Source organism: Bos taurus, chromosome 18 (assembly GCF_002263795.3).
Source record: "Bos taurus isolate L1 Dominette 01449 registration number 42190680 breed Hereford chromosome 18, ARS-UCD2.0, whole genome shotgun sequence".
Lineage (NCBI taxonomy): Eukaryota > Metazoa > Chordata > Mammalia > Artiodactyla > Bovidae > Bos > Bos taurus.
The window spans coordinates 29,408,740-29,423,906 of NC_037345.1; the positions used below are offsets into that span (position 1 = coordinate 29,408,740).

Consider the following 15,167-nt stretch of genomic DNA (forward strand, 5'->3'; position numbering starts at 1 on the left):
TTAAACATTCCATTTGCCAATATTGAGAGCCATATGTGCAATTGGACTGAGTCCTGTGGAAACCTACAGTTTTTAGGTACTTTTTATTTTTAGCTATTAATCATCTTATCAGAGTTACATTCAAAGAACTTGAGTTACCCAAATACTCTTTTTTCCCATTTCTGCTTTCTCTCTGCTTTACTCATTGCCAACATTTACTGATATGTTCAATCACTAGCCTCTCAGGTAAGGGACAGTTGAACAGTATATAACTACTTATCACCCAAATCTTTATTTTGGTTTCCTTTTTGATATTTTTGTTTGTTGCATTGCGTGAATGGGATAGATTCAGGGGGCTCACAAATTTGTAGAAGAAGAAGAGAAAGAAGGGGAGGAAACTAGTATTTATTGAGTCCCTTCTAGTCACCAGACACTGAACTTCGCACATTTTTATTTTTTTAACTTAATGTTTTCTTATAAAAAACAACATAGGGATAGTTATTATTTTCCTCTTATAGAAAAAGGCTTGAGGTTATTCAGCGATTTGTGCAAGTTCTCACAGTTCATATTCAGAAGAGCTAGGATTCAAAACTAAATATTCTTAACCAGAAAGCCTGTGCTGTTCTATATTCCACAGGGGCTCTCTTTTATCATTCATTCTAATTCATCCCAAGTCAGCTTTTTAAATGTTTATCTATGTGAGTGTCCCCTTTACTGTTCCCACATTATTTCTCTGCCTTCTCTACACACTTTAATAAACTGAAGGATCCAAAGAACAGGGTGGGTGTTATTCAGGTCACATCCCTAGATGGCATGTCACGTATGCCTAATGTTGTGTCTATAAAGTGCTCAAATTAATTCAAAATGCGAACTTCTGTGTTGAAAAGAGACGAAGTGATTGTCAACTACATTTAATACTTTTTTAGAAAGGGAGAATTTGCATAGACTGACAGCTCATTTTGTTTCCACATTCAATTTTAATATCTGGTTGTGCTTACCAAAGGACAGTCGTGTTTATTTGGCACCTGCAAAATCCCAAGGCTTATTTTCATGCTTGTAAATAGATGACAGATCAGTAAATAACATTATTCTTTAATGACACAAACAGCAAAGTAGTCTAAACAAGATTTGGTTAAAAAAATGTGTTTTCTGAGTAATTCTTTATACTTCCCCTAATGTACGGTTGCTTCCAACAAGTGTTCTATTTTTTTTTTTTTTTCTTTTGAAGCAAAAGTCTCAGAAAGCAAAATTCTAAAACAAAAATAAAACAAATTTCTATGCTGTAAGGTATTTTAAAGATAACTTCAAGGTAACTAACCATGTGAAAATTTATCTATGGTTTTTTCTCTTTCAAAAATCTTCAGAATTAGAATTCTCTATAAGAACCAGAAATGATTGCCAGCAGGTTGACAGCAAAGCTCTGAATCAATTCATAACTTTGAATAGCATATGGACAACTACACATATCAGCGTATGCAGTGTATCTAAATTATATCCGTAGGAATCAGCAATCTCAGAACTAAATTGTCTTCCATAACATACACTGGAAAATATATGCTGTGCTGTACTGTGTATGACCAGAGCAATAATTTTAGGCTTATCGATTCTTGCAAAAGAAATTCTTAACTTCTGAGGGTACTCTTGTATTATGACTTAAAAAAAGAAAACCAAACATATGAAAAAAAAAAAGATTTGGAAATGATACAAAATAACAAGAGCTTTATAAAAACTACTTAAGCAAAGAAAATCTAGTTTTCTGACCCAAACTCTACAGCCACACTCAACTTGGAAGTGCAGATCTGTTATCTATTTTTCTTAACTTGCACATCGTCTTTAATTACAGTTTAGACGACAAAATGAAACATAAATGGCTTTTTATCAACGAAACATTGCTGGAAGCATAAACAATAAATTATGAATTACTGAAGCAGAAGCCTTTTCGGATCATGTATGCATAATGCTATTCTGCATATTCGGAATCCCAGTTGGCCCCTTCTGTTTCATGCAAATTGAACACTACCTTTTATGATTTAACACTGAGGAAAAATGCCTTGCTTCATATGGGTAAAAGCTAGCACCATATATGAAAAAGCGCTCTTGTCAATGTTTGATGCTGTGGAAGTCTACTGTGTGAGCAGAGTGGGCAGGATCACCATATTGGAAGCATGCGTGGATAGGTATTCATTATCACACTCACACAAGCACACAGTGTTCACTTGTTGCTTAGGTATGGTTGCCAGAGTAACCCAATAATAATGAGTCCACTGTCGCTGAGGAATGGAGGCTTTGTAAAGAACACTTGAGGAAAGAGATGCTATTTAGGAAAAGTCCTCTGTTAGTTTCAAAGCAGCTCGGTGTAATGGAAGAATTTAATGAGACTCAAGATGGCCAGAAAGAGGACAATCGGCTTACCAGGGTGGTCCTCTTTGCCGTGTGGATCATCAGGAAGGCCTTTCAGGTCTCATTCAGCCCAGACGAGGTAAAGTGGCTTAAGAGAGAGGAAAGAGGAACTCTGCCTGGAAACCTACCTCCTGAACACAGGAGAGGTGTTCATGAGGATTAAGGTGGAGAGAGGATGGAGAGCAGAGGACCAGCTCGGGCTGGCTTAGAAGGAGGGAAACTCACTTCCAATCGGTAAATTTTAGTTTTGGGGCAAGAGTCTTCTGAATTAAGTTGGTATTATTCAAAAGAGCAAAGGAAGACTGTCATTCATTTTCCAGCTTATACAAAATGATTCCCGTAGAGTCTGTTTTGGGAGGTAGTAGATAGGTTTAAAACAACTTGATATGCTAGAATGGAATGTCATCTTAACAAGTTGGAAACTGGAATTAGCCTTTGTGTGGAGAAAGCTGAGTTTCACGTTGGCAAAGAAGAAAGAAAAAAAAAAAAAAAAAGCCTGCATATTTAAAACTAGATCCAGGAATCCCAGCGACTTTGTGGCTGGTAAATATCTTCATTCTTTCCTCACCTTCCCGGCTTCCTATTTTTTTTCCCTTTTATGTTTCTTTGATGATACCCTTTAGACTGCAATGCATTGCAAGGCATATTAATGAGGATCATGGTTTTCACAGCTACCAAATGAGGCCAGTTTCAGAACTACTGTGCAACATTCAAAAATCAACAGAATTAAAGCTACAAAGAGATCTGTTTGAGAACGGTAAACCAGAAGAGATGGAACATAGCACGGACATTTAGGAGTTAATGGATTCATGTAAATAGGATCTTGTCCCATTTCATGATGAGTATTTTTCTATGTGCCAGACATTGGGATAAGAGCTCTGTAAGCCATCGGTTGCTTATATCCATCAAAGCACACCTAAGGGGTAGATAGGTGGTGTTACCGTTGGTGTCACAGATGAGAAAATTGAGGCTTAAAATAATTAGTCTGCAGTCAGTATTCTCACAAGGGAGGTTTCTAGAGGATCAAAAGATGTGAAACACATCATGATTGAAGTTGGCCGTTGAGTTGAGATGGAAACCCTACCAAACAAAACATGAATTATGCTCTAAACAGATAACTATGGAATGGACATTGAGATAACTGAAGGCACACCTATTTCAAAGCTCCAGTCAGCATCTCCATTATCCACATTAATTACCAAAATCAGGCCTTTTAGAGTGAGGTTCTTGCTAATAGAATTTTGGTTAATGAAGTGTCATCAAGAAGAGACAAAAACAAAAATAGCGTCATCAGACACTCTGGTTTCCCCACTGTTTTTCCTAACCAGTAGTCTAATCAAGCTATAATTGAGGCCAAGTCGATGTCTTTCTTTCTCACAGACCCTCTTTAGGGCAGAGTTTTATGTTTATTCTCATTACTCTACACATGTGATTCAAATATTTCAGTAAAGATTCCCATTTTTCCAGCTAGCTTTCTGGCAATTTCCATCAAATCTTCTAACTACAGTGTGCAGGCTAGAGAAAATCATGTTTCTGTCAGCCTCTGATTTTCTGCATTAAAGATGTTTCTGTATCTGGGGGAAGTTCATTTATCTTCCCTGACTCGTTATAGTTAATTGTTGAGTATCTTCCATTTTCACAATTAGAATAGAAGTCAGTCCTGAAGTGCGGTCAGTCACACTCCCTTTGTTTATAAATTCATCCAACTGGAAGATGAAGAAAATGATATCTGGGGCTGCATAACTGAGAAGATATAAGTTGTTGTGGTTGTTTAGTGTGTACATGTGATGAGTGATTCATCACGTTTTTGACCTTTGTTTTCACCTTTATCTGTGTTGAAGTTTGCTTTCCTAATCTGGCAGGAATATAATTCTCATATATTCAGAAAGAGAATTATTTGTGAAATCACTCAACTGCAGAGAAGACAAGACACAGTTAATTTCTATCTCATTTTGTTTTTGATGATGAATTAGTCAGCTGAAAATTGCAGAAGGACCAAGCTATATGAGAGGAGAGAAAGATCACAGTAAACTTAAACTGAAAGACACGCTGCAAGTTTCTTAGAAAAAGCCAAATGCTGAAACCATCTCCCTTAAAGATCCAGTTAATAAGAGGAGCCATCCACCCATCAATATGGATTTGATTATGTTGCCTCTCTCAAAATGTTAACTCTTATCTGGTGGGCTGGGACTTGTAAATCATGATGTTCTCAGTGGAGAAACATTAGCTATTGACCATTTTAAAGTCAATCTGAAGAAGAAAAAAAAACGTTCTGAATATGAGTTTATCATTTGATTTTCTCATGTTTCAAACATAAAATATACCATAGTTTTAGAGTAAATGATGTCTAATATTTGAATTTTTTTTTTTGGTTGTTTTGTGTTCTCTTATCATCTTAAGGAATGGGTAACAGGCTCACAAAACATCATCTTATCTACCTTCTTATCAATGTGTTTCCAGCATTTTAAATCCGACAACTTCTTTCCATTACTTTAATGGTTTCTACACATTAAGAGGAGACAAATTGTGGTTTATGCCCTATTTTCTTAGAAACTATCCAGATTCCAAAAAAGTGAAAGAAAACTCAGTGAATTTCTGATCTAGGAAAAGAGAGATAGTGTATAAACTTGACATATCTGTTCTAAAGACCTGTGGGTTCATGATTTATTCTATGGAGATGTTGAATATTTGGATCCTAAATCCAAAGTCACAGAGAACATATGCCCTAGTTTCCACAAGACAGTCCTGGTTTATGGTTTTTCTAGGCTTAAATATAAATAGCAACCCCTTTCACTTAAAAAAAAAAAAAAAATCCCAATTGGAACAATAAATTATATGGTCGCTCTCTACAAAATAAATCAACACATGTTTTTATATAAACAATCATGGCACAGAGAGTGTTCTTTCTCTTCTGAGCCCTTTTGTGATACCTAGGACCACCACCACACCCCCCCCCCCCCGCGCCTTTTTTTTTTTTGTAATGTTTATTTCACACACTTGTGAGGTAAGTCAAAACTTAAGTCATTATTTTCTAGTTTCAAGAGAAAACAGATAATCCACATATCTTTAATATTTTACTGCAAATTTTATTGAAATGTGTGATGGGGCACAAAGAGCTTTCCTAGGTGTACAAGCTTCTACTTTGTATTAATTCTAACAGTTTGAGAAAACACTTGAAATGCATTCACCTTAGGACTAAAATCTCATCTTTAAAGGGTTTAGGGCATAATAAATATAGTACAAAGCTACACTTTCACAGGCATGCAGTAACAACCTTTCATTCATCCAATACACGTTTATGCAGTATCTTTGAGCCATACCCATGATGGCCATATCCTGAATTGCAGAATGCATAGAAAATGCCAAGGAGCTCAAAACCTGGGATGGGAAAACATTTCTTCACAGAGAATTTTTAAATGTAGGGCATTTGATATGCAAAAATAATGACTGATACCTGTTCGTTCACAATCAAAGTAAGAACTGCCCACACTTATGCACAGACTTTCAGCTCAGTTTGGAATTTCCAAGGGGGCTCTCATCTTAGGCATAGTCATGTGACTTCCGCAAAAAAGAAATGTTGGCAGAGTTACCCAAAAAACAAAAACATGTACTTGGATTAGAGCTCCTAATTAAGGGAGGCTAAAACATGTAACTCCATCACTGAGGCAAGAGATCAAGATTTCGTCTCCTTAATGTTTGCAACAGTGGAAGCCAGATGAATGAGTAATATCTATATAACAGCTTTCTCATTTCCTTTTCTGTGATGCATTCATGATCCCCAAAGAAACAAGTAGCATTTGTTAAAAGGTAAGGCCAGAATATACTTTAACAAGGGCCATACATGTTATTTCACTTCATAAGGGAAGTTTTATCAAAATTCACTACCTCCTTGAAACAGAACAAAGCAAATAATCCAAATGTCATGAACCAGATTTTACTCTTCCAACTGAGTATAGTTTTTTTTTTTTTTTTACATAGACCATTTGTAAATCTAAACAGATGCCTATAATAAAGCCAGAAGACAGACCCTGACAACATATTTATTTTGCTAATCATTCTGTGAAACATCTGAAATGAAGACTTAAATACATCTGAGCCAAAATAAATAGCTAAAAATCCTTGTTAAATATACTGCAGCTTAGAAAAGAAAAATGTATAGAAGAGATAGACTTTTAAAAAATGATCTATGACCTTCCTGTGTAATAGACAACAGTTAAGGGAAACGGTTAATCTGAGCTTGGTTCTTAACAAATAATGAAATGGATTAAATGTTCTCTGTGAGTAAAAGACTTAACAATAAAATCAGTTCATATTAGCACCAAAATAACACTGATAAGGAGTGTCCTTCAAGAAGGATTTTCAGATCTAATTGCTGTTGTCAAAGTTGGTACAGGCTTAAAACAAATACCTCTAATGTGTACCCACAAAGCAGGCAAAATTAGAATAGGCTTTCCCTAAAGACTTGGTAAACATTCAATTAAAACTTAACAACTGCAAAGTATAAGCCAGCTCCTCCTCTATCAGATATCTCAGTATCTTAAAATTACTGGAACTTTCACAGGGTTTAAATCTTTATTGTTCATTTCCTATAAGTAAGGTGATCGAGGTACTGTCTGGGATAAAATTAACTTGCACATTCACAATTTCCGTATGTATTGTTTGAATACTGGAAAGAGGAAGAGTTGCAATTACCATGCCTTTAGGCTGATAAGCTAAATTTTAACTGCTCATAGGTGAAGAAAAAATACTGTGCTGATATTTTCAGTGAAATTATGAAATCACATCCTATTTTCTGATTTATATCCTATCCTGTTTCCCAATGCTAATATATTTACCTTCATTTTTCTTGATGGTAAAATTCGGATTGTTGACCATTTCTGGAAGAAGACTGTATAAGAAATAATGTCCATTTTTGGGATCATCTTTGTCCATGGCACTCACTGTTTGAATGACCTGTAACATAAAACTTGACGTCAGCATTTCTGATGACATCAGAGGGCTCGCACTGCCTTTAAAAGCTGAGTGACATTCCTCTCATGGAGTGATACTTTGGTCCAAGGAATTGTTTCCATTTTCTAAATTGTTATGGATGGTTTGTGCCACGGATAAGGAGAAACATCCATCACTTTGAAACCTAACCCTGATAAGTTCATGAAAATTAAGGTCATTACCTTTGTGTCCATTTATTATCTGTGGCTTGAAATAGCAAATTTCAGGGTATTTGAAAACATTTTCATTGGGCCTTTAGAGGTTTCTTTCCACTTTGAGTATGGGCGGGCCTCTAGAATGAAATTTGGAATTGTACAGTGATTGTAGTGTGGCTTCTGGGAGGATATAGGAGGTAAAGGACTTACATCTTGAATCCTCACAGCTCCTCTTTCATTTTGCTGATTAGGCTGTAAGTGCCAAAAAGCATGTTCCTGGACACAAACATCACTGCCACACACCTTTCTGAAAAGTTGTGTCTTCTGTTCCCTCCCAGTAATGAATACTGTTTTTAAAGCTAGTGGATAACACATGCAAACAATGCTTTGGAGTGTATCCTAGATGAATAAATTATAGGGCTTAGAAGAATTACCACCGTGCAGAGAACTGTTTGGATAGATACACATACTCAGAATCGGTGCCAGTTGAATGTGCTTATTTCATTTGCAGAGCTGCATTAACTTAGTGCTAAGTTGTTCCGTGGGATGTCAAGAGAATTCACTTAGTAATTCATATTTATAAATTTGTGATATTAATCACTTCAGTATGAAACACTGGGCAACAGCTAATGGAGTATAAATGATAGCTTATACTTCTACTGTAAATAGCTACAACATAATTTCTACAAAAAAATATGCCCACGAAGCATGACTGTCAAGGAGATATCAGATTTACCATCAAAAATTAACGCAGAAATATTTTTAGATATGTGAAATTTAGAGAATACAATTTGATGCCTAATATGTCTGTCTGAACAATTATGTTCTATTCAACTTTGCCAGTATCATTAGAAAAAATTGGATCACTTTTTTTTTTTTTTTTTTTTTGAGAAAGATATCATTGCCTTGGACCTTATTGCCTACATAAGATGAGAACTACAATTTAATAACATTTCCAATAGCTGTAGAGTTTTGCACTGTATCACCCACATGCTATATGGTAAGCAGTATATCAAGGTTATTTCAGGCATAAATGAAATAACTTCTCTCATTTTCTATTTCTCCATTTTTTAAAAATGGAACATATTCCTACTTGGTACGTATTTTACTCTTGTTAAGGACCTTGTGAAATGTCTTATAATTTTACTTAGCTTGAGTAACAGAAAATAGCACAAAATATAACTCATGGATAAAACAATGAGATAGCCATTAAGGTGATGGACTCTGAAATAAAGCTGCCTTGATAGAAGTCATAATTACTAATTGCATGACATGGAGGGACTTAACTCTTTTCAAAACTCAGTCTTCTTGTATTCCTAAATTTTAAATTAAAAAAAATGCTTTTTTTCATAGGATCCTTTTCTTTAGGTAAATTCACATCAATTTCTTAATACACTGTCTGGTTCCTAGTAAATGTTCAATGAGTATTAGTCATCATCATTATTATTGACTATTTTTTGTTAAGGTCAATACCATTTTTTTCATGACATGGCACCTTGATAAGTGTAACAACTTTGATATTACACGAACAGGGCCTCACTTCTATCAAATTAGGTGGTAAAGCAATTTTATTTACTATATCTAAACAACTGGCATATTTGCCTTGACATTTAAGGGCAGAGAGATTCCCTGGGGTTCCAGTTTTATAAAGAAGGGGAGAAACTCTGAAACCCAGATGACTCTTTTATTATATACAACCTACACATACAAATATTGAACAGAATAATTTTACAGAAGCCTTCTTTTAGGCAGTTACAAAGAACAGAGTGGGGGAAATTACTTGTGAGTACATGTAGCATCATCTTCTTCCTTTAACCAATTTTGTTTCAAAAGACTTCTCTTCCCAAGTCCACCTATTAAAGAAGTAATTCCTGAAGTGTGTGAGCACATGTAAAGAAGATCAGGGACTTTCCCTGGTGGTCCAGCGGTTAAGACTCCATGCTTCCAATGCAAGGGGCATGGGTTTGACCCCTGGTTGGGGAATAAGATCCCATATGCTGTGTGGCATGGCCAAGAAAATATTTAGAAATAAATAATAATAATAATAAAAATAAGAAGAACAAATGAAAAGAGGATTTCTTGATATTCTGGGGGTGGAAATCATTCAAATTTAAATGCACTCTTGAAGTGTAATTAACGGATAGATCTCCTACAAGCAACACCATTCTTAATATTTCTAAGTCATCTTCATGAAAAAGACTCATACATGCTGGTAAGTGAATATACATGTTAAGCCCTCACAACCAAAACAAAAGAGGCAATAATTTAGCTTACCTGAAGTAAATGAGTGTAATTACCTGTCATACCACGTCTCAGAAGTTTGGTCTAAATATTACACCTGCAATGAATATTTTTCCCACCGTTTATTTAAGCCAGGAACTCTGTAAGACATGCGACTTCTTGAGCTTGTTGAACCAAAAACTCTTGGAATAGGGCCTAGAAATCTGTGTTTTAAACACTCTTCTTGGTGATTCTGATGCATGCTTAAGACTGGGATCACTCTTTTGAGTCAAGGGAAATGATTGGTGTCTATATGTCCCCCGTTATTATTCATTAGGAGAGTTTGTACTGTCAAATGCACATCAAAATCAGGACATTATGTGTTGGGGAAAAAGTGGTGAAATGGTGAACCTTTAAATTATCTTCCCAATATCCTATGAACTGGCTATGGTTAGGACTTTGGTTTAAATCATTTTTGACACTTCATTTATTTTTAATGCAGATGGCCTGGCTGGTCATTTTCCCTTAAACTAGATGCTTGGTAGATCATTTGGAGGACTTTATGCTATTAAAATGCATAAAGTTACCCATGTTTAAAAGGCTGAAGTCTTCATTGATGTAATAACATCTGAACACATTCTGTTTTAAACAACAGAAGAATAAGAAGCAAGGAAGTGCACCTCCACACAAGCAGATTTTATAGGCACACTGAGTTGATGGCAAATGAAAAGGGCACACATTTCCCACTGGGAGCTACTTAGACATCAGTTGATTTTTTAAGTAATTGGAGAACTATTTCATGAAAGTGATATAAAAATTTTGGAGAAGATATCAGTTTGTTCATAAGTGATGAGTTGGTGCTTTTCCCCCCTCCCACTGCTGTTATCGATACTACTATTGATATGTAGTATATCGATATAGTACATACTACTGTGTACGGCATACATACATAGCATTTAGTTTAGGGGACATATATACACCTATGGCTAATTCACGTTCATGTCTGACAGAAATCAACAAAATTTTGTAATGTAGTTATCCTTCAATTAAAAAATAAATTTAAAAAAAGCATCTAGTTTAAGTACTTCCTAGCAATAAAGTTAGGATGCAGTTGAAAAATCGAATGTTTGATAATGCATTGTGGATTAAGTTCAAAGGAATCTAAAAGCTAATATACATCTCATCAGAAAAACAAAGCTTATCTGAGGTCAGGCATAAGGAAATGAATTTCCAGGTTATACTTGGATTTCCACTGGAGAAGACTCTGACTTGAAATCAATGACCTTTCTAAGGCATAAAACTTAAAAAAGAAAGTTTTTTGACAACTGTGGGCCATATCATAATTCTGACTCTCAAAAAAAATGATTCATTGGTAATCAATAACATTAAATCTCAAATTATAGTAAAGCAAGAATAGTAAAGCAAACCTCAGATTGCTCTTATTAAAACATTTTCTTAAGCTTTAATTTAGACTTTTATACTGAAACAAAAATATTTTTAATAGTACAGTTTGGCTGTTGTTATTAACTTTTCAAAAGGCAAGCAGCCAGCAAACAAACACATTTCTGGTGATCTGATTGGTTAACAATCTTAAAATCCTCGTGGAATCTATTAGAATATCCCCTCTGAGTTTCTGTAGGTATTATTCATTGATTTGTTCTTAAATGATGAGTGTTTCCTTTTTTTCCCTCTCACTGCTGTTACAAAAGTATCTGACATATGGTAGCTATTTAATAAGTATTGTCTAAATGAATAAGTGAGCAGATGAATACATAAATCATGTCAGGCATGCTTTAGCATCATCACTAATTCTTACGTAACCTTGAGAGGTAGACATGAAGAACTCTAGTGCATCAAAGACATTATGACATCTGATTCCAAGTAATTTGGATAACAACTCCTACATCCTCCTGCCCCTGTGTCAAAATCTTGGCGTTCATACCTTCTGCACATGTACTTCAGTTAAATTGGGGCTCAGACTTCCAATATTTTGGATAGCATAAGGATGAACTTATCCATCTTTGCCACCTATGTTATTTATTTTATGAGTATTAAAGGTTCCCCTTTGATTTTAAAGGTGGTAGAAAGCGAGCGAGTGAGGAGACATTAAAGGCAGTATAGAAAGGACAGGATAATTTTTGGTTTTCCATTCATTCTTTGGACTAATATTGATGGTTTTTATCAGTGAAATACTAACTCCTAATTTCTTAGAATACTAACTAACTTCTGATTTACTGAAATACTAACTTCTAATTTCTTAGATCTGGCTTCCCTAAGGCTCTGTGGTAAAGAACCCACCAGCCAAGCAGGATACACGGGTTCGACCCCTGGGTTGAGAAGATCTCCTGGAGTAGGAATGGCAACCCACTCCAGTATTCTTGCCTGGGAATCCCAGGGACAGAGGAGCCTGGCGGACTACAGTCCATGGGGTCACAAAAAAGTCCAACATGACTTCAGAGCTACACAACAACAAATTTCTTAGATCAGTAGTTTTCAACTTGAGGGAGGAAAAAATGAAACATGAAAGCAAAATTGTAAGAAATTATAGGAGGAAATACAGGAATTTGAGAAAGTACGTTAAAACCCATAGGATGACCCAATTATCCTGTTATTTTCAAAACTTTGTAGCATAGTTATAAATAAGCACTGTTCATATCCATTTAATGGATAGTTCTGGATACTTTTTTTTGGTAATTTTCAAGACAATTCATGTCTACCAAGATTTTCCCTTTACTCCCCAAAGTGTTTTGTTATGTCTTATTTTTTTGCATGAATATACCCTTGTTTTTAAAAAGCACTCAGTGGCTCTTTAGAGTGTGTATCTTAGAGTCTGAACTATAGAAAATACAGCAAGAAAACGCACATTAGATTATGTATGTTTCTTTTAAGCACTTAGTAAAGTCCTCAGACCTCTGGCTAGACTTTTGGGATCTGTGCCTTCACTAACCTGCCATAGAACTTCCAACATTTTTGTTTCATTCTTTTTCACTCCACTTTCCTTTACTGAAACTGAGTTGACAAAATGATACAAAGCAAAGACTCTTGAAGGATGTATTTATACAAAGTTTGAAATTTTCAGCTGCTCCTGTTTCTTATTTTCTTTTGCTGGTCTCTGCATATTTCATGTGAATTTTGTATACCTCTGAAATGATTAATATTTATTTTTAAAAATTTCTCCATCACTTGCTGTGCTTTGAAAACCTCATTAGTAGGGCAAAATTCACAGTTTCAACATAGTTTAGAAGTCTCAACTTGCTTTTCTCCTCTCCATCTTCTACTATGTAACTTCACAGGAATATTTCCTGATGCCTCATGAATATCATAAACATTACTTCCTAGGCTGAAAATGCTAAGCATAATATTGTTTATTCTTCTGAAGCAAGATTTTTCCAGCTGAGTTCCATTTATCACTTGTTGTATCATTTTCTATGAAGGAAATTCAAAAGATTTTATAATCAACTTGGTTTGGTAAAGGCCAAGGACCATTTGGGATTCATATGTATTTATTAATGCAAAATCAATAGAATATAATGTTGTTTAACTGTTTAATTCAGTGGTCCCCAACCTTACTGGGGAAAACACGCACATACACACAGGCACATCACATACCATAGCATTTACTGACACACTTTACCGTAAAGGTGCTTCTCAGGCATTCCCTTTAAGACATGCTATCCTCTAAAACCCTGCATGAGTCTTAAAGTCCTGGAACCCTCTTTAATCTCCTTTTGAAGGTGTTGTGTCTACATAGCTTGGTGGTTATAGCACTAACTCCATTAGCATCTCTGCCCTTCTGATAATACATCAGCTCCTCTTGGTATAAAGTTAAGTGAAAGTGAAAGTTGCTCAGCCGTGTCTGACTCTTTGTGACCCATGGACTATATGGTCCATGGAATTCTCCAGGCCAGAATACTGGAGTGGGTAGCCTTTCCCTTCTCCAGGGGATCTTCCCAACCCAGGGATCGAACCCAGGTCTCCCACATTGCAGGCAGATTCTTTACCAGCTGAGCATAAGGGAAGCCCAAGAGTACTGGAGTGGGTAGCCTGTGCCTTCTCCAGCGGATCTTCCTGGCCCAGGAATTGAACTGGGGTCCTCTGCATTGCAGGAGGATTTTTCACTAACTGAATAAAATAAAATCTTGCCCAATTTATGTCACTAACACAAAGCCTAGGATGACAACATCCTAATGGTTACTGTCAATTTCACTTTCTTCAAAAAGGTGTGCTCATCACCATGGCTTCCATGAACAAATAAAAACAAGCATACACATGTGGCCACCATGCTGCTGCTAAGTCGCTTTAGTCATGTCCGACTCTGTGCGACCCCATAGACGGCAGCCCACCAGGCTCCCCCATCCCTGGGATTCTCCAGGCAAGAACACTGGGGTGGGTTGCCATTTCCTTCTCCATGCTTCCATCTAAATTCTTATCCACTAGCTTGAAGGTTGAAAATAAAACAGAGTAATCATTCAGTAACAGCCCAAGATGTGTAAACAACCCTTTATTCCATTTTTTCTCCTGTGGATCATTACTTATTTAGGTGAGGGGTCAGAATAAAGCCTGTGGATTTGAATTCATGCAAGAGGGTCAGCCAAAACATAGAGGCTGCAAACATGATTTCAAGAAACATTTAGATTGTATGTGGTCCTGTAAGTTGATTCTGATGTACTTGAAGAAAATAATTAGATTATCCCACAAATTCATATGGGGAGAAGTGATGTAGGAGCCCTTTCTTTACCCTTGATAAATATAAGACACTAGTTATCAGAGGAAGAGTTACTCCAATATAGGGGAATAGGTTGTCCTAGTTTATATTGACTCATTTAGGGATTATTTACAGTGTTTCACTCCAAATCAAAGCTCATAAATATATAACAATAACAGCAATAAAACCAAAAAATCTAATAAAATATTTTGCTATTAAAATTATGAAACTAGTTAAAATATATAGTACTAGTTGTTATAGTTATTTATTGAGTACTTGATGTTACGTTGGATATTCCTAAAATATGTTTAAACTAACAGAAGACCCAAGGTTACAAAACCGGTAAATGGCAGATCTATGACTCAGACTTAGATTGTGCTAGTTTCAAACCTTCAAAACTTCTGTTTTTTTTCACTCTGCTTTTTGTTTTTTTAGCTTTCCCCCTCTGTCAAAGTCCCACTCTAAAAGTTATGCTTCTATTAGAGACTGTGTCTAAAAGTTATGCTTCTATTAGAGACTGTCTTGAAATGTTTTGTTACATGTGTCGTCTTCACAGAGTTTTATGCATTCCACTGATTTACCATCTCCTTACTCCACCCAAAGTAAAATGAAAATTGTATTTTATGCATTTTGTTGAGGCTATCAGTTTCATCTGTTCTAAAATCAATCTTCTCTCCCTCTTGTGTATGCAGATAGATCCTGAAAGATGCCTTCTGGCA

General features: G+C 35.7%; 1 protein-coding gene across 4 annotated transcripts in view; it reads right to left on the minus strand.

Annotated features, from left to right (window-relative positions):
* The window catches only part of CDH8 (cadherin 8), a 409,345-nt gene that overhangs the window by 56,098 nt on the left and 338,080 nt on the right, over positions 1–15,167 (minus strand). For all 4 annotated transcript variants that reach the window (XM_024978266.2, XM_059876743.1, XM_059876742.1 and 1 more), the window contains one exon: positions 7,215–7,332. In XM_024978266.2, the coding sequence (XP_024834034.1) occupies positions 7,215–7,332 (118 nt within the window). The remainder of the gene's footprint in view (positions 1–7,214; positions 7,333–15,167) is intronic.